Source organism: Protomyctophum parallelum, assembly GCF_964188405.1.
Source record: "Protomyctophum parallelum genome assembly, chromosome: 20".
NCBI lineage: Eukaryota > Metazoa > Chordata > Actinopteri > Myctophiformes > Myctophidae > Protomyctophum > Protomyctophum parallelum.
Genome location: NC_139718.1, coordinates 3298558 through 3324562, shown reverse-complemented (window position 1 = coordinate 3324562; position 26005 = coordinate 3298558). Strand labels below are relative to the sequence as shown.

The following is a 26005-nucleotide window of genomic DNA, read 5'->3' as shown; positions in this document are numbered from 1 at the left end:
ACCAAATGGACAAAAATGGCAAAAATGACATTTTAACATTTGGAGTTTTGTCATGTTTTTTAAGTCCCACGATGCATTGCACTCAGCTCCTTCTCTACATCTGATTAAATGCCTGAATGCTCTTTAATTCAAACACATTTATTGTGTTTAAACGCAGGGACGTTTATTTATCGTCATATTTTAATGCTTTTGGAATAGAGGGTTTTGCGCATGCATGAAGTGAGTGTGGATGTATGGGCTGTCAATCAGATAGGACTTTTCTGTGTGGATGTATGGGCTGTCAATCAGATAGGACTTTTCTGTGTGGATGTATGGGCTGTCAATCAGATAGGACCTTTCTGTGTGGATGTATGGGGCTGTCAATCAGATAGGACTTTTCTGTGTGGATGTATGGGGCTGTCAATCAGATAGGACCTTTCTGTGTGGATGTATGGGGCTGTCAATCAGATAGGACTTTACTGTGTGGATGTATGGTGCTGTCAATCAGATAGGACCTTTCTGATTGGATGTTTGGGGCTGTAAATCAGATAGGACCTTTCTGTGTGGATGTATGGGGCTGTCAATCAGATAGGACTTTTCTGTGTGGATGTATGGGGCTGTCAATCAGATAGGACTTTACTGTGTGGATGTATGGGGCTGTCAATCAGATAGGACCTTTCTGTGTGGATGTATGGGGCTGTCAATCAGATAGGACTTTACTGTGTGGATGTATGGGGCTGTCAATCAGATAGGACTTTTCTGATTGGATGTTTGGGGCTGTCGAGGCCAGTAGGCGTTCCCGCATAACTTCCGTTAAATTAACCCTTTCCGGGCACAGGGCGAGATTGGACGAGATTATTTTTTGATTTTATGCCGCCTAGGACGAGGTTGGACGAGATTAGTTTTTATATTTGCAGCCGCTATAAGACACTCTCCCTCACCCTGTGACAAAGTTTGGTAGCGCTGCGATAAAAGACAGGCCCTAAAGTATTCAATCACACCATGACAACACAGGCTGAGCCAAAAAATGTTCCCGCATGAGCCACAAAATCCTCCACTCCAGTCTGACCCAGAGTCGTCGGGGGCTCGGGGCACACTGACCCACAGCACATAGCAAGACAAAAGCAGATCAAAGACACCAGCGATCGATCAGGGCTAAAATGCCCCCCCCAAAAAAACCTGGCCGGACCCCCAAACGAGCCAGCGAGACGCTCATGCCAGGCTACGAGCGAGCCAGCGGGCAGCCTGTTGGTCGCCGCTGTGGAGCCGTGGAAGACAGAGCTCGGCCCCGTCCTGCACCCTCCGGCTCGCAGCCTCGCACTGAATGAGAAGAGCAGCCGGGCGATTCCCCGTCATTTGCATTTTGAACGGATCGTTCACGGAAATGACCGGATCGGTTTCGTTCATCAAAAAGAACGAATCTTTTGATTCGTTCGTTCATGACCGACTCATCTCTAGTGGAAGTCCGCGCTGAAGTGCGCGCTGGACCCAGCCGAGGACGAGGCAGATACGGGCAGCGTGTCGGCCGTGGACGAGCTGGCAAGCGGCCGCCAGGTAATCCAGGCCCTGGCCAAACCACAATGCATGCCTTCCTGGTTGCCCTTCCAAATCCAGAGACTGGATCAGAGATGGAAATTTCAGACGAGGAGGAGGAACAGTCCAACACGCAAGGATTCACCGGATCAGCTGGGAGCGGGACATCCGGCGGGGGCGGGACATCCGGCGGGGGACGAAGGTGATTGGCTTCCCATGAGACCGAAACGAAAATGTGTTCAAAGGATAATGACATATTTTTATTGTAGGCATCTTTTTCATTCAAAAGGTACTGTATATGTGAGTCTTTTGAAACATGCAAGTGAAAATAAAAAGATAAATGGATCCGAGTTACTGTTTGAGTCTCATTCATGGGGTGAAAATAAGATTTATTCAACAAAAACGCTTTTTTATACTTTTTTTAACTTTAACTGCTTGAAGACAAATACTGTACATATATCAGATAAGTCACTATAGAAAAAGAAAAAAGTTTCAAGTGAGTATTCTGCTTGAGAGAGTGTCTTTCACAAAAGTGCTGTTTTCTCAGACAAATTATTTCAGAGGGCTGATTTTGATGAAACCATGACCTATTCAACTGCCTATAACTAAAGAACGGAACATGCTACAAACATAATTCTTTTTTTGGGGGAAAGATGAGACTTATCACTTTCATATGAGTTATTTCATGACATTGGGACATATTCACATAATATTATATATGGGCTTTGACAGATTGGTCAAATGTCCACATTGCCTGGAGGAGAAGGGGAATATAATGAAAACAAACACGGCCTGGAAAGAGTTAAAAGGTAGAAAAACAGAAATATGGATGAAAAAAGCGCGTTGTTGTTATTATTATTATTATTATTATTATGTTTGTAGCATGTCTGTGTGGCGCGTGCTGACAATACAATCACAGGGTTAATGTTGATTCAAATTCAATACAGTTTTTGTCATATTTTTGCTCATTTGAAATGTTTCAGTTTTAGTCTAGATATTTGGTCTGCAGTTGATTTTGTCGACTAAAATCGTGTTTTGGCATCGGTGCCGCGATGGTCCGATGCCCGATTTATAATGAGTTGTTTGGTGAAATTAGCCGATCTACAAGCCTTCGTGTCTGCTTGTAGATCGTCTTCAAGCTTTCGTGTCTGCTTGTAGATCGGCTATTGTTTTTGCGACACCCACCAAGCATAACATGACTTGTCCTTTAGTTTAGTTTCAGACAGACAGACAGACAGACAGACAGACAGACAGACAGACAGATCACATGACCACACAGGTGTGTCCGTTGGTGTCTCTGAATCTCAGACTCATCCTGGACTTGTAGTTCTCCAGATAGAGCAGCTGTTTGGAGTTAAACGCTCCCCGGCGTTTACTGTGAACACACACACACACACACACACACACACACACACACACACACACACACACACACACACACACACACACACACACACACAGTTATTGCATGGCTCGGTTGAATGCTTAATTCTGATTGGTCAAGCGCTGAATTCAGCGGTGTGTAATGGTAATAGCAAACATAAATGAACTGTGGTTTCAATGTGGACTGACTGACTGACTGACTGACTGACTGGCTGGCTGACTGACTGACTGACTGACTCACTGACTGACTGACTGACTCACTGACTGACTGACTGACTGACTGACTGACTGACTGACTCACTGACTGGCTGGCTGACTGACTGACTGGCTGGCTGACTGGCTGACTGACTGGCTGACTGGCTGACTGGCTGGCTGGCTGGCTGGCTGGCTGGCTGGCTGACTGACTGACTGACTGACAGGCGCTATGTGGGTCTGCTATTTGTTTTAAATTATGAACATGTGGTGCAAAGCTTTGAATATATATTCTTTCAGAGCGAACGTTTTTAACTCAAATCTTTGCTTCTGGGAGGTGGGGTCCCTGAAACAACAGGGGTCAGCGGCCAATTTCATATATATTTTTGGGGATCCTTGACATGAAATATTGAGAACCACTGATTAGAAACATGAGGTTTTTCAGAAGAAAATGACTTTTTTTTTATTTCGACTTCAGGCCTAAATGGGTTAAATTGTTCCTTGTCCACAAATGAGTCTTATGGGGGTCGTCTTATATAGTCCTGTGACAAACAGTCAAAAAGTGCTTTAGTTTTCGAGATAGCCCTACCAGAGTTAGGACCAAACCAACATAGAGATACCCCTACCGGAGTTAGGACCAAACCAACATAGAGATACCCCTACCGGAGTTAGGACCAAACCAACATAGAGATACCCCTACCGGAGTTAGGACCAAACACAACATAGAGATACCCCTACCGGAGTTAGGACCAAACCAACATAGAGATACCCCTACCGGAGTTAGGACCAAACCAACATAGAGATACCCCTACCGGAGTTAGGACCAAACCAACATAGAGATACCCCTACCGGAGTTAGGACCAAACACAACATAGAGATACCCCTACCGGAGTTAGGACCAAACCAACATAGAGATACCCCTACCGGAGTTAGGACCAAACACAACATAGAGATACCCCTACCGGAGTTAGGACCAAACCAACATAGAGATACCCCTACCGGAGTTAGGACCAAACACAACATAGAGATACCCCTACCGGAGTTAGGACCAAACCAACATAGAGATACCCCTACCGGAGTTAGGACCAAACACAACATAGAGATACCCCTACCGGAGTTAGGACCAAACCAACATAGAGATACCCCTACCGGAGTTAGGACCAAACACAACATAGAGATACCCCTACCGGAGTTAGGACCAAACCAACATAGAGATACCCCTACCGGAGTTAGGACCAAACACTACATAGAGATACCCCTACCGGAGTTAGGACCAAACCAACATAGAGATACCCCTACCGGAGTTAGGACCAAACACAACATAGAGATACCCCTACCGGAGTTAGGACCAAACCAACATAGAGATACCCCTACCGGAGTTAGGACCAAACCAACATAGAGATACCCCTACCGGAGTTAGGACCAAACCAACATAGAGATACCCCTACCGGAGTTAGGACCAAACCAACATAGAGATACCCCTACCGGAGTTAGGACCAAACACAACATAGAGATACCCCTACCGGAGTTAGGACCAAACACAACATAGAGATACCCCTACCGGAGTTAGGACCAAACCAACATAGAGATACCCCTACCGGAGTTAGGACCAAACCAACATAGAGATACCCCTACCGGAGTTAGGACCAAACCAACATAGAGATACCCCTACCGGAGTTAGGACCAAACCAACATAGAGATACCCCTACCGGAGTTAGGACCAAACACAACATAGAGATACCCCTACCGGAGTTAGGACCAAACCAACATAGAGATACCCCTACCGGAGTTAGGACCAAACACAACATAGAGATACCCCTACCGGAGTTAGGACCAAACCAACATAGAGATACCCCTACCGGAGTTAGGACCAAACACAACATAGAGATACCCCTACCGGAGTTAGGACCAAACCAACATAGAGATACCCCTACCGGAGTTAGGACCAAACACAACATAGAGATACCCCTACCGGAGTTAGGACCAAACACAACATAGAGATACCCCTACCGGAGTTAGGACCAAACCAACATAGAGATACCCCTACCGGAGTTAGGACCAAACCAACATAGAGATACCCCTACCGGAGTTAGGACCAAACACTACATAGAGATACCCCTACCGGAGTTAGGACCAAACACAACATAGAGATACCCCTACCGGAGTTAGGACCAAACCAACATAGAGATACCCCTACCGGAGTTAGGACCAAACCAACATAGAGATACCCCTACCGGAGTTAGGACCAAACACAACATAGAGATACCCCTACCGGAGTTAGGACCAAACCAACATAGAGATACCCCTACCGGAGTTAGGACCAAACCAACATAGAGATACCCCTACCGGAGTCAGGACCAAACCAACATAGAGATACCCCTACCGGAGTTAGGACCAAACCAACATAGAGATACCCCTACCGGAGTTAGGACCAAACCAACATAGAGATACCCCTACCGGAGTTAGGACCAAACCAACATAGAGATACCCCTACCGGAGTTAGGACCAAACCAACATAGAGATACCCCTACCGGAGTCAGGACCAAACCAACATAGAGATACCCCTACCGGAGTTAGGACCAAACACAACATAGAGATACCCCTACCGGAGTTAGGACCAAACACAACATAGAGATACCCCTACCGGAGTTAGGACCAAACACAACATAGAGATACCCCTACCGGAGTTAGGACCAAACCAACATAGAGATACCCCTACCGGAGTCAGGACCAAACACAACATAGAGATACCCCTACCGGAGTTAGGACCAAACCAACATAGAGATACCCCTACCGGAGTTAGGACCAAACCAACATAGAGATACCCCTACCGGAGTTAGGACCAAACCAACATAGAGATACCCCTACCGGAGTTAGGACCAAACCAACATAGAGATACCCCTACCGGAGTTAGGACCAAACACAACATAGAGATACCCCTACCGGAGTTAGGACCAAACCAACATAGAGATACCCCTACCGGAGTTAGGACCAAACACAACATAGAGATACCCCTACCGGAGTTAGGACCAAACCAACATAGAGATACCCCTACCGGAGTTAGGACCAAACACAACATAGAGATACCCCTACCGGAGTTAGGACCAAACACTACATAGAGATACCCCTACCGGAGTTAGGACCAAACCAACATAGAGATACCCCTACCGGAGTTAGGACCAAACACAACATAGAGATACCCCTACCGGAGTTAGGACCAAACCAACATAGAGATACCCCTACCGGAGTTAGGACCAAACACAACATAGAGATACCCCTACCGGAGTTAGGACCAAACACAACATAGAGATACCCCTACCGGAGTTAGGACCAAACACAACATAGAGATACCCCTACCGGAGTTAGGACCAAACACAACATAGAGATACCCCTACCGGAGTTAGGACCAAACCAACATAGAGATACCCCTACCGGAGTTAGGACCAAACCAACATAGAGATACCCCTACCGGAGTTAGGACCAAACACAACATAGAGATACCCCTACCGGAGTTAGGACCAAACCAACATAGAGATACCCCTACCGGAGTTAGGACCAAACACAACATAGAGATACCCCTACCGGAGTTAGGACCAAACACAACATAGAGATACCCCTACCGGAGTTAGGACCAAACACAACATAGAGATACCCCTACCGGAGTTAGGACCAAACACAACATAGAGATACCCCTACCGGAGTTAGGACCAAACCAACATAGAGATACCCCTACCGGAGTTAGGACCAAACACAACATAGAGATACCCCTACCGGAGTTAGGACCAAACACAACATAGAGATACCCCTACCGGAGTTAGGACCAAACACAACATAGAGATACCCCTACCGGAGTTAGGACCAAACACAACATAGAGATACCCCTACCGGAGTTAGGACCAAACACAACATAGAGATACCCCTACCGGAGTTAGGACCAAACCAACATAGAGATACCCCTACCGGAGTTAGGAACAAACACAACATAGAGATACCCCTACCGGAGTTAGGACCAAACACAACATAGAGATACCCCTACCGGAGTTAGGACCAAACACAACATAGAGATACCCCTACCGGAGTTAGGACCAAACACAACATAGAGATACCCCTACCGGAGTTAGGACCAAACACAACATAGAGATACCCCTACCGGAGTTAGGACCAAACACAACATAGAGATACCCCTACCGGAGTTAGGACCAAACACAACATAGAGATACCCCTACCGGAGTTAGGACCAAACACAACATAGAGATACCCCTACCGGAGTTAGGACCAAACACAACATAGAGATACCCCTACCGGAGTTAGGACCAAACACTACATAGAGATACCCCTACCGGAGTTAGGACCAAACACAACATAGAGATACCCCTACCGGAGTTAGGACCAAACACAACATAGAGATACCCCTACCGGAGTTAGGACCAAACACTACATAGAGATACCCCTACCGGAGTTAGGACCAAACCAACATAGAGATACCCCTACCGGAGTTAGGACCAAACCAACATAGAGATACCCCTACCGGAGTTAGGACCAAACACAACATAGAGATACCCCTACCGGAGTTAGGACCAAACACTACATAGAGATACCCCTACCGGAGTTAGGACCAAACACAACATAGAGATACCCCTACCGGAGTTAGGACCAAACCAACATAGAGATACCCCTACCGGAGTTAGGACCAAACCAACATAGAGATACCCCTACCGGAGTTAGGACCAAACACAACATAGAGATACCCCTACCGGAGTTAGGACCAAACCAACATAGAGATACCCCTACCGGAGTTAGGACCAAACACAACATAGAGATACCCCTACCGGAGTTAGGACCAAACACAACATAGAGATACCCCTACCGGAGTTAGGACCAAACCAACATAGAGATACCCCTACCGGAGTTAGGACCAAACACAACATAGAGATACCCCTACCGGAGTTAGGACCAAACCAACATAGAGATACCCCTACCGGAGTTAGGACCAAACACAACATAGAGATACCCCTACCGGAGTTAGGACCAAACACAACATAGAGATACCCCTACCGGAGTTAGGACCAAACACAACATAGAGATACCCCTACCGGAGTCAGGACCAAACACAACATAGAGATACCCCTACCGGAGTTAGGACCAAACCAACATAGAGATACCCCTACCGGAGTTAGGACCAAACACAACATAGAGATACCCCTACCGGAGTCAGGACCAAACACAACATAGAGATACCCCTACCGGAGTTAGGACCAAACACAACATAGAGATACCCCTACCGGAGTCAGGACCAAACACAACATAGAGATACCCCTACCGGAGTCAGGACCAAACACAACATAGAGATACCCCTACCGGAGTTAGGACCAAACACAACATAGAGATACCCCTACCGGAGTCAGGACCAAACCAACATAGAGATACCCCTACCGGAGTTAGGACCAAACACAACATAGAGATACCCCTACCGGAGTTAGGACCAAACCAACATAGAGATACCCCTACCGGAGTCAGGACCAAACACAACATAGAGATACCCCTACCGGAGTTAGGACCAAACACAACATAGAGATACCCCTACCGGAGTCAGGACCAAACACAACATAGAGATACCCCTACCGGAGTTAGGACCAAACACAACATAGAGATACCCCTACCGGAGTTAGGACCAAACACAACATAGAGATACCCCTACCGGAGTTAGGACCAAACACAACATAGAGATACCCCTACCGGAGTTAGGACCAAACCAACATAGAGATACCCCTACCGGAGTTAGGACCAAACCAACATAGAGATACCCCTACCGGAGTCAGGACCAAACCAACATAGAGATACCCCTACCGGAGTTAGGACCAAACCAACATAGAGATACCCCTACCGGAGTTAGGACCAAACACAACATAGAGATACCCCTACCGGAGTTAGGACCAAACACAACATAGAGATACCCCTACCGGAGTTAGGACCAAACCAACATAGAGATACCCCTACCGGAGTTAGGACCAAACACAACATAGTTTTTCCTCATCTCTAAGGCCTCCCAGACATGAAATGGATTCTTGTATAAAAATATTTTACTGCAAAAGTTGTGAAATTGATATATAAAGTTATACACCCCAAACTAAAAATAAAGCCTGTCCGTCTGGGGGTTGAGGCACTTAAAGTCATGTAGATTCACAGTGGAAGCTCTGAGAGGTTCAAAACTTGGCATACTTGAAGCCAGGACATACCTCTACATTCTAGAAAAGACTGAATGTCAATATCTGAATGTCAATATGAGATATAGTCATTTGAACACATACCTACAGTAGGCGGAATTGTACATCTATGTAGATGTCTTCTCTGGAATGGATTGTCATAGCAACACATATGAGGGCTTGTAGGAAAGGTGAGGTTCTACTGAATCCAGCAATAACAATTGTATAACTGTAGCTTGCATACTCGTGGAGTTATGCCACTAACGTATATGGTGTGCCAAACGGGGAGAAATAAAACAGTCCCAACTCCTAATGAAATCTACAGTATCACACAGGGGCGGCTGTGGCTCAGGGGTAGAGTGCCTGGATGGTAACCGCAAGGTTGCCAGTTCAAACCCGGGCTCCCCCAGAGTTACTGTCGAAGTGTCCTTGAGCAAGACACTGAACCCCTAATTGCTCCCGATGTGCTAGTTGGTGCCTTGCATGGTTTCCGCTGCCATCGGTGTGTGAATGGGTGAATGTAATGCACAATCTCTGTAAAGCGCCTTGGATAAAGGCGCTATATAAATGCACCATTTACCATTTACCATTTACACAGATTAGATTAGTTTTGGCTTCACTTATCAAGGGTGGAAAAATAATAACAAATTCACTTGAGTATAAGTCCCTACATTATAATGTATGTAATAATAATAATGTAATAATGTAATAATAATGTAAGTCCCTACATTATAATGTATGTAATAATAATAATGTAATAATGTAATAATAATGTAAGTCCCTACATTATAATGTATGTAATAATAATAATGTAATAATGTAATAATAATGTAAGTCCCTACATTATAATGTATGTAATAATAATAATGTAATAATGTAATAATAATGTAAGTCCCTACATTATAATGTATGAAATGTCTCAAACTTGAGAAATGAGAATGTGTGGTAAAAATGTACAGTATGCCGCTTCAACAATAGTACAGAGAAATATGCAAGCCTACAGTGGAACTATTATTATGCTGCAGCACATGACCTGGATGTTCCCTCATCAAGCTCAAATCTCAATATTATCCTCATAACAGCAAGTTATTCATTTCTGTAGTTATTTGGTTACAGCCATTTGGTTACAGTCGAGTTATACTACAGTATTTGGCTCCACCTGCATCTTAATGCCTACAGTATGTGGCTTTCTTCATAAAATGACAGGTAAAATCATTTCACATATTTTGGAATGTGATGTAGCTATGTACAGTAGCTGAGTGGAGTGGAGAGTGACCTAGCATTTAGTTCTCTTTAGTGTAACAGATCCTACTGCCTGTCCAGTAGTCTACACTGACAATAGCAGAACCCTGCCCTGACACTGTTTCACCAGAATGGAAAATAGACTTAATTAGTATCACTTGTAATATGGTTACTGCACATACTATAGCCTAATAATAGTGCGCACAATGCACAACATAGATACTGTACAAATTCTGAAGTGTATCTTAAAATTTTACCAAAATGGAATATTGGATCCGAATCTTTGTATCATCTTTGCTAAACAGTTAGTTGGCATACAAAGTTATCCACAGATCCGTGCAGTTAGAGGTAAAAACACTTTTCGGCCAGTTATAGCGCCACCTTGAGGCTGAGTTGAAATTGTTCATGTGGCATTTCTTCCTCTGCCTAGTGTGAATGTGCGTGCACAATTTCAGGGAAATCACGCGATGTGTTCATGATTTGCAGCATTTTGTTTGAAACTGAGCACTCCTGTGAACTTTGGAAGCCAATCTTAACCAATCAGGATGGAGTCTGAGAAATCTGAAAGACCCGTTTCGTTGAATGGCTCTAGAGAGACTGTGTACCAATTTGCGTGATGTTTGGACAAAATCTGTAGGTGTACTGTGCAAAAACTTGTTTTGCACAAAGCGGCCTCCTGGTGGCGCTATAACAGGCCGTTCTGGAAAGTTTGGGGCAGAGGGTCATCGTTGGCATCCAGGGAGTGTGTGTGCAAAATTTGGCATCGACCGGGTTAACGGTGGCCGAGATTAGCTGCTCACGGACACACGGACGGACACACACACGGACGGACGGACACACACACGGACGGACGGACGGAGTGCAAAACATACTCTCCCCCCATGCCTTCGGCCTGGTGGAGACAAAAAGGCACGAAACAAGACCCATAATGTATAAAGCCCACGGCAGAAGACCTTCAACACTAACTGTTGTTCAACAGAGAGATGATGTTCATAAAACCCTGGCAAACCCAAATTCAATATACTCTCCTCATCATATATCATGTTGTTCAACAGAGAGATGATGTTCATTAAACCCTGGCAAACCCACATTCAATATACTCTCCTCATCATACTGTATATCATGTTGTTCAACAGAGAGATGATGTTCATTAAACCCTGGCAAACCCACATTCAATATACTCTCCTCATCATACTGTATCATGTTGAGAAAACTACTCCAGTAAGACCAGAGTGAGAGCATGCCGTCTCGTCAAGAAGACTGAACAGGGTACAACATTGTTGAATAGGATACAACACTGTTTAACATACAAATATATTGTTTCATTTGTGGGAAGGCCAGCACAATTGATTGATTGATTGATGGATTTAATAGTTTATTAGACATAAATGTAAGAACAGCAACAGAGTACAGTCATACAATCAGTCCAAAAGGGATAGCACAAAAAAGTCCTTGTGGTCTTGTTGCAATCAGTTCATAGACAAAACCAGGACTACTGGTCAGAGTACCAGAGACGGGCCTTCACATGGTCACTGGTCAGAGTACCAGAGACAGGGCCTTCACATGGTCACTGGTCAGAGTACCAGAGACAGGGCCTTCACATGGTCACTGGTCAGAGTACCAGAGACAGGGCCTTCACATGGTCACTGGTCAGAGTACCAGAGACAGGGCCTTCACATGGTCACTGGTCAGAGTACCAGAGACGGGCCTTCACATGGTCACTGGTCAGAGTACCAGAGACAGGGCCTTCACATGGTCACTGGTCAGAGTACCAGAGACGGGCCTTCACATGGTCACTGGTCAGAGTACCAGAGACAGGGCCTTCACATGGTCACTGGTCAGAGTACCAGAGACGGGCCTTCACATGGTCACTGGTCAGAGTACCAGAGACAGGGCCTTCACATGGTCACTGGTCAGAGTACCAGAGACAGGGCCTTCACATGGTCACTGGTCAGAGTACCAGAGACGGGCCTTCACATGGTCACTGGTCAGAGTACCAGAGACAGGGCCTTCACATGGTCACTGGTCAGAGTACCAGAGACGGGCCTTCACATGGTCACTGGTCAGAGTACCAGAGACAGGGCCTTCACATGGTCACTGGTCAGAGTACCAGAGACGGGCCTTCACATGGTCACTGGTCAGAGTACCAGAGACAGGGCCTTCACATTCAGCATCAGAAAGCTCTCGTACCCAGATCTCTTTGCATATGATGACAAATATCATAAATGCTACTGTACCTAAAACACTAAATCTCTAAACGAAATATAGCAGCTATAAAACAAAGAATTAGAACAGCAGACCAGTATCTATGTCAAAGCTTTTATTAATCTCACTGAAGTAGTTTTTCTTTTAAATAAATGAAAGTGATGACAAGTCATCACTTTCAATAAATAAGAGTTATGACATACTGAAGACACTGGTCCATGGTTTTCTTCATCGATATATCTGCAGGTCTATGTAGTAGTTCTGGATTTTCTTGGAGATTTGCATCTTCTCTCATTGTGCCCATTTCCCATGGGCACACTTTTAGAGCATGCAACATCAGACTTTCCATGTTCTACACATTGTAATGCTGTATGTTTCCAGGGTTTGTATTTAGACAATATCATCTTCTTCCTCAGAGTCAGTGTCTTCAGTATGTCATCATAACAGTCAAGGAGTTTATATATCGTAAATGGAAATTGGTGCATTTCCAGTATATAGAGCTTTTATCCAAAGCACTTTACATAGATTGTGCATTACATTCACACATTCAGTCACACACCGATGGCAGAGGAAACCATACAAGACACCGACCTGCACATCGGGATCAATTAGGGGTTTCAGAGTCTAATGGATCGAACTGAGAATATGGTATGATACAGTACTACCGGTATATTGTTAGTTCACACTGAAATTTGTCTTGTGAACCTCACGGTTCTCCATCCAGCCGCTCTATTGGCCACTCTATCCCTGAGGCACTGCCGCCCCGGCATATTACCGGTATTATTGTATATTTGTCATCATACACAAACAGATCTGGGTACGAGAGGAGCAGATGATGTACAACTTCATCAACCTTTATGATGCTGCATGAAGGACCATAAGGCTCTGGTACACATACCAGTACCAGCCATAATGGCTGTCAGATGTTCTGGTCTTGTACTGGCCTTCACACAAATGAAACGATCTTTTTGTATGTTAAACAATGTTGTATAAACCCTATTCAGTCTTCTTGATGAGACTGGTGCAGGCATGCTCTCACTCAACATGTGCAACTTGCTCATTACTGCAGCATATTGTCTGTATATAGAGCCACGGTTTTATGAACATCATCATCTCTCTGCTGAGCAACATTTAGTAAGAGTTGAAGGTCTTCTGCCTTGGGCTTTTCAACATTATGGATAGGGATGTCCCCATCACACGTTTTTGCTCCCGATCTGATTTTAATTTTAATTTTGAGTATCTGCCGATACCGATTTTTCCCCATCCGAAAATTATATTTTTATGCAACTCCTATGCAATATCACAATAGTACAATATCCCAAATCACGGACAATATCCAGTCTAATATCATGATATGGATATCATATTGATACTACTGTAGGGATGTCGCAATCAGAAATAACAGAAATGAATAACTTGATTATCTATATTTATGAGGATAATGTTGAGATTTGAGCTTGATGAGGGAGCATCCAGGTCATGTGCTGCAACATAATAATAGTTAGTAGTTCCACTGTAGGCTTGCATATTTCTCTGTACTATTGTTGAAGCGGCATCTATTTGTTCACAATTTATCATTTCTCAAGTTTGAGACATTTCATACATTTTAGGGACTTCTACTCAAGTGATTTTTTTATGTTTTCCCACGCTTGATAAGTGAAGTAAAAATAAAACTAATGTGATACAGTAGATGTCATTAGTTTTATTTCCCCTCGTTTGGGACACACACAAGCTACATTTACACAATTGGTATTGCTGGATTCAGCAGAACTACACCTTTCCTACAAGCCCATATGTGTTGCTATGACAATCCATTCCAGAGTCACTACAAAGTAGAGAAGACATCTACATAGATGTACAATTCCGCCTACTGTAGGTATGTGTTCAAATGACTATATCTCACATTGACATTCAGATATTGACATTCAGTCTTTTCTAGAATGTAGAGGTGTGTTCTGGCTTCAAGTATGCCAAGTTTTGAACCTCTCGGAGCTTCCATTGTGAATCTACATGACTTTAAGTGCCTCAACCCCCAGACGGACAGGCTGTATTTTTAGTTTGGGGTGTATAACTTTAAATAACAATTTCACCACTTTCGCAGTAAAATATTTTTATACAAGAATCCACTTCATGTATGGGAGGCCTTAGAGATGAGGAAAAACTATGTTGTGTTTGGTCCTAACTCCAGTAGGGGTATGCCGACTTCTGGGGGCCATTGTCACAGTACTAATAATTAGAGTCGTCTTAAATATTCGGCACAATATGAATACAGTATAATGAACAACTTACAGTCTGATCAGATGTACGGCGTCTTCATATTCCATTCCACACTCGATGAGAGCCAGAGCGACAAGGACAGGAGCTCTGAAAATACAATACAATAAAACAATACAATACAACAATACAATAACAATACAATAAAACAATACAATAACACAGCACAATAACAATACAATAACAATACAGTAACAAAACATACTGTGAAATATAATGAAATGTACACATTCTACATACTGTGAAATATAATGCAATGTACACATTCTACATACTGTGAAATATAATGAAATGTACCCATTCTACATACTGTGAAATATAATGAAATGCACCCATTCTACATACTGTGAAATATAATGAAATGTACCCATTCTACATACTGTGAAATATAATGAAATGTACCCATTCTACATACAGTGAAATATAATGAAATGTACACATTCTACATACTGTTAAATATAATGAAATGTACCCATTCTACATACTGTGAAATATAATGAAATGTACCCATTCTACATACTGTGAAATATAATGAAATGCACCCATTCTACATACTGTGAAATATAATGAAATGTACCCATTCTACATACTGTGAAATATAATGAAATGTACCCATTCTACATAATGTGAAATATAATGAAATGCACCCATTCTACATACTGTGAAATATAATGAAGTGTACCCATTCTACATACTGTGAAACATAATGAAATGTACCCATTCTACATACTGTGAAATATAATGAAATGTACCCATTCTACATACTGTGAAATATAATGAAATGTACCCATTCTGCATACTGTGAAATATAATGAAATGTACCCATTCTACATACTGTGAAATAATGACATTCATATATTAATATATTAATATATTCGTATATATTAATATATTCATATATTCGTACCGTCCCAGCCCGGCCACACAGTGCACAGCCACACAGCATCCTGGGACCTCCCTGAACTGAATCTGAAGCAGATTCATCCAATCATCAACCACCTGGTCTGGGGGGGCGGAGCCGTCGTCGAACGGCCAATCCTGGACAGGACGGGGAGGAAAGAACAGTTATAAAGTAGTGTGATGTCACCAGCTCATCCTAGAGTTATGAAGTATAGTGTGATGTCACCAGCTCATCCTAGAGTTATGAAGTATAGTGTGATGTCACCAGCTCATCCTAGAGTTATGAAGTATAGTGTGATGTCACCAGCTCATCCTAGAGTTATGAAGTATAGCGTGATGTCACCAGCTCATCCTAGAGTTATGAAGTATAGTGTGATGTCACCAGCTCATCCTAGAGTTATGAAGTATAGCGTGATGTCACCAGCTCATCCTAGAGTTATAAAGTAGTGTGATGTCACCAGCTCATCCTAGAGTTATGAAGAATAGTGTGATGTCACCAGCTCATCCTAAAGTTATGAAGTAGTGTGATGTCACCAGCTCATCCTAGAGTTATGAAGTAGAGTGATGTCACCAGCTCATCCTAGAGTTATAAAGTAGTGTGATGTCACCAGCTCATCCTAGAGTTATGAAGTAGAGTGATGTCACCAGCTCATCCTAGAGTTATAAAGTAGTGTGATGTCACCAGCTCATCATAGAGTTATGAAGTAGTGTGATGTCACCAGCTCATCATAGAGTTATGAAGTAGTGTGATGTCACCAGCTCATCATAGAGTTATAAAGTAGTGTGATGTCACCAGCTCATCCTAGAGTTATAAAGTAGTGTGATGTCACCAGCTCATCCTAGAGTTATAAAGTAGTGTGATGTCACCAGCTCATCCTAGAGTTATAAAGTAGTGTGATGTCACCAGCTCATCCTAGAGTTATAAAGTAGTGTGATGTCACCAGCTCATCCTAGAGTTATAAAGTAGTGTGATGTCACCAGCTCATCCTAGAGTTATGAAGTAGTGTGATGTCACCAGCTCATCATAGAGTTATAAAGTAGTGTGATGTCACCAGCTCATCCTAGAGTTATAAAGTAGTGTGATGTCACCAGCTCATCCTAGAGTTATAAAGTAGTGTGATGTCACCAGCTCATCCTAAAGTTATGAAGTAGTGTGATGTCACCAGCTCATCCTAAAGTTATGAAGTATAGCGTGGCTTATAAAGTGTTTATTCTCACCAACACTGTGATCCCCTCCTGCTCCACTGGTTTAGGGTCTAGGGTTAGGGTTTATGTTTAGGGTTTAGGGTCTTGGGTTAGGGTTTAGGGTTAGGGTTAGGGTTTATAAAGTGTTTATTCTCACCAACACTGTGATCCCCTCCTGCTCCACTGGTTTAGGGTCTAGGGTTAGGGTTTATGTTTAGGGTTTAGGGTCAAGGGTTAGGGTTTATGTTTAGGGTTTAGGGTTTAGGGTCTAGGGTTAGGGTTTATGTTTAGGGTTTAGGGTTAGGGTTTATAAAGTGTTTATTCTCACCAACACTGTGATCCCCTCCTGCTCCACTGGAGTCTTGTCGTAAGTCGCATCACACACTCTGACCACCGTGGTCACTTCGTAGGCCTTCAGGTCCTGAAGACATTAGAACATGTTTATTAGATGTTATAAACACTATAACATGTTTATAACATGTTCATAAACACTATAACATGTTTATAACATGTTTATAAACACTATAACATGTTTATAACATGTTTATAAACACTATAACATGTTTATAAACACTTTAATATGTTTATAACAATATACTATGTTTATAACCATTCTAACATGTTTATATCAATATGACTTGTTTATTACATGTTATAATCACTATAACATGTTTATAAACACTTTAATATGTTTATAACAATATACTATGTTTATAACCATTATAACATGTTTATAACAATATGACTTGTTTATTACATGTTATAATCACTATAACATGTTTATAGCATGTTTATAAACACTATAACATGTTTATAAACACTATAATACGGTGGTAGCTTAGCATTAGTGTTAGTATTAGCATTACCTCTATGCATCGACCCAGCTGAACGTTGGTTAGCATTAGCGTTAGCAGTAGCGTTACCTCTATGAATCAACCCAGCTGAATGTTGGTTAGGTTAGCTTAGCATTAGTTACTTCTATGAATCGAACCAGCTGAGTGGTGGTAGGTTAGTTTAGCGTTAGCATTAGCATTAGCTTTACCTCTATGAATCGACCCAGCTTAGTGGTGGTAGGTTAGCTTAGCGTTAGCATTAGCGTTACCTCTATGGATCGACCCAGCTTAGTGGTGGTAGGTTAGCTTAGCGTTACCTCTATGAATCGACCCAGCTTAGTGGTGGTAGGTTAGCTTAGCGTTAGCGTTAGCATTACCTCTATGAATCGACCCAGCTGAGCGGTGGTAGGTTAGCTTAGCGTTAGCATTAGCGTTAGCGTTACCTCTATGAATCGACCCAGCTGAGCGGTGGTAGGTTAGTTTAGCGTTAGCATTAGCGTTACCTCTATGAATCGACCCAGCTGAGCGTTGGTCGGGTTGTGAGTTATGAGGAACCTCAGTCCATCGTACGTGATCTCTACGGGAGCCGGACGGTTCATTTTCACTCGCCAAGATTACCGCTCAAGAAGAAGGAGGAGGAGGAGGAGGAGGCAGAGGAGGAGGAGGAAGAGGAGGAGGAGGAGGCAGAGGAGGAGGAGGAAGAGGAGGAGGCAGAGGAGGAGGAAAGTGCAGACTTCAAGACGTCTTCAGGAAGATGAAGAAGACCGACTATGAAAATAGTGAGAAATCAATTTCTCACTATTTGTGCGAACAAAACAAAGAACTAAATTAGAATATCCTGCTATAATGGGCATAGATTAGGACTTAAAAAGGGGTTTTCCGGTAAATCAGGGATATTAATTGATGATTAATGTGAACCAGGGGGGGGGGCAGGGTTTATGATTAAAGCTGAACCGGGGGGCGGGGCTGTAACTTGACCATTCAGGGAAGACTGAGAGGAGAGGAGAGGAGAGGAGAGGAGAGGAGAGGAGAGGAGAGGAGAGGAGAGGAGAGGAGAGGAGAGGAGAGGAGAGGAGAGGACGTGTCCACAGGCCTCCCTGGCGCTCTGGTCTTCATAAGGGTTGGACAGACTGGCAGTGATGACCTGTTGGACAGACAGACAGACAGACAGACAGACAGACAGACAGACAGACAGACAGACAGACAGACAGACAGACAGGCAGACAGACAGACAGACAGACAGTCAAGCGGAAGGCCACATACGAAAAAAGACCCGCCCCCCCACTTGCCCCTGATTGGCCTACCGATTGTCCGCTCCGTGACGCACGTGGAAGCTGTTTCCCTGTGAGACGCCTCATTGGCCGCTGCAGTTCAGTTCGGTAGGCCAATCAGACGGCCCAGAGCCGTCTAAACGGTGGCAGTACCCACCGGGGGCAGCAGATGGCAGTGTGCGGGGGGCGGGGCCTCTCTGGGGGCGTGGCTTGCTGTTCACTTGTCGACGATCAGCAGCAGGTGCTGAGCTTGGCAGAACTCCGCTCCGAGCCTCGCAAACGCCATGCATGTGCAGCCTGACACACACACACACACACACACACACACACACACACACACACACACACACACACACGATATATGTGACTCCTTTTTATACAGAGACAGTCATGGAGGCAAGACTAACTGTTCAGGAGAGTATTTGTTTTTTGTTTGGTTTTTTTATCCAAAATGTGTTAATATCACAGGCAGACTCTTCACATACTAGAGCAAGTCTGAAATAAATGTCAGAGCTGAAATCGACATGAAAATATGAAATAAATGCTTAAACATGTAGCTATAGGTGTAATGTTAGAGACCACAGAAGACATGTAAATATGAAATAAATGCTTAAACATGTAGCTATAGGTGTAATGTTAGAGACCACAGAAGACATGTAAATATGAAATAAATGCTTAAACATGTAGCTAGGTGTAATGTTAGAGACCACAGAAGACATGTAAATATGAAATAAATGCTTAAACATGTAGCTAGGTGTAATGTTAGAGTCCACAGAAGTGAAACTTTCAAGCCTGTTTTCTCAACTCGCTGTTTCTCTATAAGACATTACTCTATAAGCCATATCTCCAAAACTGGTGGGTCAAACTGAACAACCAATATGTCAATTTGAAGCTATGATTCCCTGCTTTCACATGACATGTGGGTGGGGCTACGATGTGGGCGGGGCTATAATGTGGGCGGAGCTATGATGTGGGCAGGGCTGGTCGCTCATACTCACTATGATGTGGGCGGGGCTCTGATGTTGGCAGAGCTATGATGTGGGCGGGGCTCTGATGTGGGCGGAGCTATGATGTGGCCATGGTCATGTTATGATGTGGGTGGAGCTAAGATGTGGGCGGGGCTATGGTGTGTGCTGAGCTAAGATGTGGGCGGGGCTATGGTGTGTATTGAGCTAAGATGTGGGCAGAGCTATATGATGTGGGCGGAGCTATGACATGGGCGGAGCTATGGTGTGGGCGGGGCTATGATGTGGGCGGAGCCAGTCGCTCATACTCACTATGATGTGGGCGGGGCTGGTCGTTCATTGAGCGCACACGGGTCGATGTGACGGCTCGGCGATGTGGACACACCATTGATGATGATGCTTCTGCTGGTGGGCGTCGGCTAACAAAGACTCCTCCCCCGCTAGCTGGACGCTAACTGGCTGCAACGCGGACAGAGGAGACGTTAGCTTAGCCTCGCGTAGCCACGCTATAACTCAGTTAGTATGGCTAGCATAAGGCTACACAATAAGGGCCTGTGTTTTAGGATCCAAGATGGCCGCAGCACCAGGAGGGGGTGGGGCAGGGGTGAGCCGGCGGGGTCGACATTTGACCTTACTGGGCTGCGTTCAACTGGTACCAACACCATGTTATCTCTCCTAATGGTACCAACACCATGTTATCTCTCCTAATGGTACCAACATCATGTTATCTCTCCTAATGGTACCAACATCATGTTATCTCTCCTAATGGTACCAACATCATGTTATCTCTCCTAATGGTACCAACACCCTGTTATCTCTCCTAATGGTACCAACATCATGTTATCTCTCCTAATGGTACCAACATCATGTTATCTCTCCTAATGGTACCAACATCATGTTCTCTCTCCTAATGGTACCAACACCATGTCATCTCTCATAATGGTACCAACACCATGTTATCTCTCCTAATGGTACCAACACCATGTTATCTCTCCTAATGGTACCAACATCATGTTATCTCTCCTAATGGTACCAACACCATGTTATCTCTCCTAATGGTACCAACATCATGTTATCTCTACTAATGGTACCAACATCATGTTATCTCTCCTAATGGTACCAACACCATGTTATCTCTCCTAATGGTACCAACATCATGTTATCTCTCCTAATGGTACCAACATCATGTTATCTTTCATAATGGTACCAACACCATGTTATCTCTCCTAATGGTACCAACATCATGTTATCTCTCCTAATGGTACCAACATCATGTTATCTCTCCTAATGGTACCAACATCATGTTATCTTTCATAATGGTACCAACACCATGTTATCTCTCCTAATGGTACCAACATCATGTTATCTCTCCTAATGGTACCAACACCATGTTATCTCTCCTAATGGTACCAACATCATGTTATCTCTCCTAATGGTACCAACATCATGTTATCTCTCCTAATGGTACCAACACCATGTTATCTCTCCTAATGGTACCAACACCATGTTATCTCTCCTAATGGTACCAACATCATGTTATCTCTCCTAATGGTACCAGCATCATGTTATCTCTCCTAATGGTACCAACATCATGTTATCTCTCCTAATGGTACCAACACCATGTTATCTCTCCTAATGGTACCAACATCATGTTATCTCTCCTAATGGTACCAACACCATGTTATCTCTCCTAATGGTACCAACATCATGTTATCTTTCATAATGGTACCAACACCATGTTCTCTCTCCTAATGGTACCAACCAACACCATGTTATCTCTCCTAATGGTACCAACATCATGTTATCTCTCCTAATGGTACCAACACCATGTTATCTCTCCTAATGGTACCAACATCATGTTATCTCTCCTAATGGTACCAACACCATGGTATCTCTCCTAATGGTACCAACACCATGGTATCTCTCCTAATGGTACCAACACCATGTTATCTCTCCTAATGGTACCAACATCATGTTATCTCTCCTAATGGTACCAACATCATGTTATCTCTCCTAATGGTACCAACACCATGTTATCTTTCCTAATAGTACCAACATCATGTTATTTCTCCTAATGGTACCAACCAACACCATGTTATCTCTCCTAATGGTACCAACATCATGTTATCTCTCCTAATGGTACCAACATCATGTTATCTCTCCTAATGGTACCAACATCGTGTTATCTCTCCTAATGGTACCAACATCGTGTTATCTCTCCTAATGGTACCAACATCATGTTATCTCTCCTAATGGTACCAACATCATGTTATCTCTCCTAATGGTACCAACACCATGTTATCTCTCCTAATGGTACCAACATCATGTTATCTCTCCTAATGGTACCAACATCATGTTATCTCTCCTAATGGTACCAACATCATGTTATCTCTCCTAATGGTACCAACATCATGTTATCTCTCCTAATGGTACCAACACCATGTTATCTCTCCTAATGGTACCAACACCATGTTATCTCTCCTAATGGTACCAACATCATGTTATCTCTCCTAATGGTACCAACATCATGTTCTCTCTCCTAATGGTACCAACACCATGTCATCTCTCATAATGGTACCAACACCATGTTATCTCTCCTAATGGTACCAACACCATGTCATCTCTCATAATGGTACCAACACCATGTTATCTCTCCTAATGGTACCAACACCATGTTATCTCTCCTAATGGTACCAACATCATGTTATCTCTCCTAATGGTACCAACACCATGTTATCTCTCCTAATGGTACCAACACCATGTTATCTCTCCTAATGGTACCAACATCATGTTATCTCTCCTAATGGTACCAACATCATGTTATCTTTCATAATGGTACCAACACCATGTTATCTCTCCTAATGGTACCAACATCATGTTATCTCTCCTAATGGTACCAACATCATGTTATCTCTCCTAATGGTACCAACATCATGTTATCTCTCCTAATGGTACCAACATCATGTTATCTCTCCTAATGGTACCAACACCATGTTATCTCTCCTAATGGTACCAACACCATGTTATCTCTCCTAATGGTACCAACATCATGTTATCTCTCCTAATGGTACCAACATCATGTTCTCTCTCCTAATGGTACCAACACCATGTCATCTCTCATAATGGTACCAACACCATGTTATCTCTCCTAATGGTACCAACACCATGTCATCTCTCATAATGGTACCAACACCATGTTATCTCTCCTAATGGTACCAACACCATGTTATCTCTCCTAATGGTACCAACATCATGTTATCTCTCCTAATGGTACCAACACCATGTTATCTCTCCTAATGGTACCAACACCATGTTATCTCTCCTAATGGTACCAACATCATGTTATCTCTCCTAATGGTACCAACATCATGTTATCTTTCATAATGGTACCAACACCATGTTATCTCTCCTAATGGTACCAACATCATGTTATCTCTCCTAATGGTACCAACATCATGTTATCTCTCCTAATGGTACCAACATCATGTTATCTTTCATAATGGTACCAACACCATGTTATCTCTCCTAATGGTACCAACATCATGTTATCTCTCCTAATGGTACCAACACCATGTTATCTCTCCTAATGGTACCAACATCATGTTATCTCTCCTAATGGTACCAACATCATGTTATCTCTCCTAATGGTACCAACACCATGTTATCTCTCCTAATGGTACCAACATCATGTTATCTCTCCTAATGGTACCAGCATCATGTTATCTCTCCTAATGGTACCAACACCATGTTATCTCTCCTAATGGTACCAACATCATGTTATCTCTCCTAATGGTACCAACACCATGTTATCTCTCCTAATGGTACCAACATCATGTTATCTTTCATAATGGTACCAACACCATGTTCTCTCTCCTAATGGTACCAACACCATGTTATCTCTCCTAATGGTACCAACACCATGGTATCTCTCCTAATGGTACCAACATCATGTTATCTTTCATAATGGTACCAACACCATGTTCTCTCTCCTAATGGTACCAACATCATGTTATCTCTCCTAATGGTACCAACATCATGTTATCTCTCCTAATGGTACCAACACCATGTTATCTCTCCTAATGGTACCAACATCATGTTATCTTTCATAATGGTACCAACACCATGTTCTCTCTCCTAATGGTACCAACACCATGGTATCTCTCCTAATGGTACCAACACCATGTTATCTCTCCTAATGGTACCAACATCATGTTATCTCTCCTAATGGTACCAACATCATGTTATCTCTCCTAATGGTACCAACATCATGTTATCTCTCCTAATGGTACCAACATCGTGTTATCTCTCCTAATGGTACCAACATCATGTTATCTCTCCTAATGGTACCAACATCATGTTATCTCTCCTAATGGTACCAACATCATGTTATCTCTCCTAATGGTACCAACATCATGTTATCTCTCCTAATGGTACCAACATCATGTTATCTCTCCTAATGGTACCAACATCATGTTATCTCTCCTAATGGTACCAACACCATGTTATCTCTCCTAATAGTACCAACATCATGTTATCTCTCCTAATGGTACCAACATCATGTTATCTCTCCTAATGGTACCAACATCATGTTATCTCTCCTAATGGTACCAACATCGTGTTATCTCTCCTAATGGTACCAACATCATGTTATCTCTCCTAATGGTACCAACATCATGTTATCTCTCCTAATGGTACCAACATCATGTTATCTCTCCTAATGGTACCAACATCATGTTATCTCTCCTAATGGTACCAACACCATGTTATCTCTCCTAATGGTACCAACACCATGTTATCTCTCCTAATGTTACCAACATCATGTTATCTCTCCTAATGGTACCAACATCATGTTATCTCTCCTAATGGTACCAACATCATGTTATCTCTCCTAATGGTACCAAAATCACGTTGTCTCTCCTAATGGTACCAACACCATGTTATCTCTTCTAATGGTACCAACACCATGTTATCTCTCCTAATGGTACCAACATCATGTTATCTCTCTTAATGGTACCAACACCATGTTATCTCTCCTAATGGTACCAACACCATGTTATCTCTCCTAATGGTACCAACACCATGTTATCTCTCTTAATGGTACCAACACCATGTTATCTCTCCTAATGGTACCAACATCATGTTATCTCTCCTAATGGTACCAACATCATGTTATCTCTACTAATGGTACCAACATCATGTTATCTCTCCTAATGGTACCAACACCATGTTATCTCTCCTAATGGTACCAACACCATGTTATCTCTCCTAATGGTACCAACATCAATACAGAATGGAATTGTGGACACAATCTAATCCAACGATAAACAAAATATTCTACGATTCGGGTCTGAGAGGATAAATGTCATCAGATGGTGGTCCGTGGCTCAGATGGGTCTGAGAGGCTAAATGTCATCAGATGGTGGTCCGTGGCTCAGATGGGTCTGAGAGGCTAAATGTCATCAGATGGTGGTCCGTGGCTCAGATGGGTCTGAGAGGCTAAATGTCATCAGATGGTGGTCCGTGGCTCAAACCACTGCTCTATTTTGACCGTACCGCGGCGGACCCCTCAGACCATGACATGTCACTGAGTCACAACGGAACGAACGACACAGGCGACATTAAAAACGACACACACTGGAGACAATGTAACAATAACATCAGAAACAATATTACAACAATAGCATCAGTAACAATGTAACGGCATTTACCTACATTGTAACGGGTCGACGGGCCAATCAGATGCTGTAGATGCTGTCAGACAGAGAGAGAGGCTACAGAGGCAGCATGATGAAGGTTTCTAACACACTGAGGATGAGGAGGAGGACGGTGGCCTGATTCTG

General features: G+C 43.2%; 1 protein-coding gene across 5 annotated transcripts; it reads right to left on the bottom strand.

Moving 5' to 3' along the window:
- Positions 1-2167: 2167 nt before the first annotated feature.
- On the bottom strand, positions 2168-25974 carry LOC310877603 (protein tyrosine phosphatase type IVA 2-like). Of its 5 annotated transcripts, none has more exons than XM_083791539.1 (8): positions 25878-25974; positions 20478-20624; positions 19358-19497; positions 18433-19073; positions 17425-17517; positions 15919-16049; positions 15027-15101; positions 2168-2887 (listed from the first exon to the last, which is right to left on the bottom strand). In XM_083791539.1, exons 4-8 carry the CDS (start codon positions 18526-18528, stop codon positions 2776-2778), a joined length of 507 nt encoding a protein of 168 aa, XP_083647665.1. In that variant the 5' UTR covers positions 18529-19073; positions 19358-19497; positions 20478-20624; positions 25878-25974; the 3' UTR covers positions 2168-2775. The 5 variants fall into 5 exon arrangements, with proteins under 5 accessions (XP_083647665.1, XP_083647666.1, XP_083647667.1 ...); XM_083791540.1 differs by having other exon boundaries at positions 25874-25962; XM_083791541.1 differs by having other exon boundaries at positions 20478-20620; positions 25878-25935.
- Positions 25975-26005: the final 31 nt, after the last annotated feature.

Coding starts and splice junctions, on each gene's coding strand:
- LOC310877603 (XM_083791539.1), bottom strand. CDS start 18,528: ATGAACCGTCCGGCTCCCGTAGAGATCACGTACGATGGACTGAGGTTC. Junction 16,050..17,424: donor AGGAGGGGATCACAGTGTTG/GTGAGAATAAAC, acceptor CGTCCTGTCCAG/GATTGGCCGTTCGACGACGG. Junction 15,102..15,918: donor TGTGTGGCCGGGCTGGGACG/GTACGAATATAT, acceptor TTGTATTTTCAG/AGCTCCTGTCCTTGTCGCTC.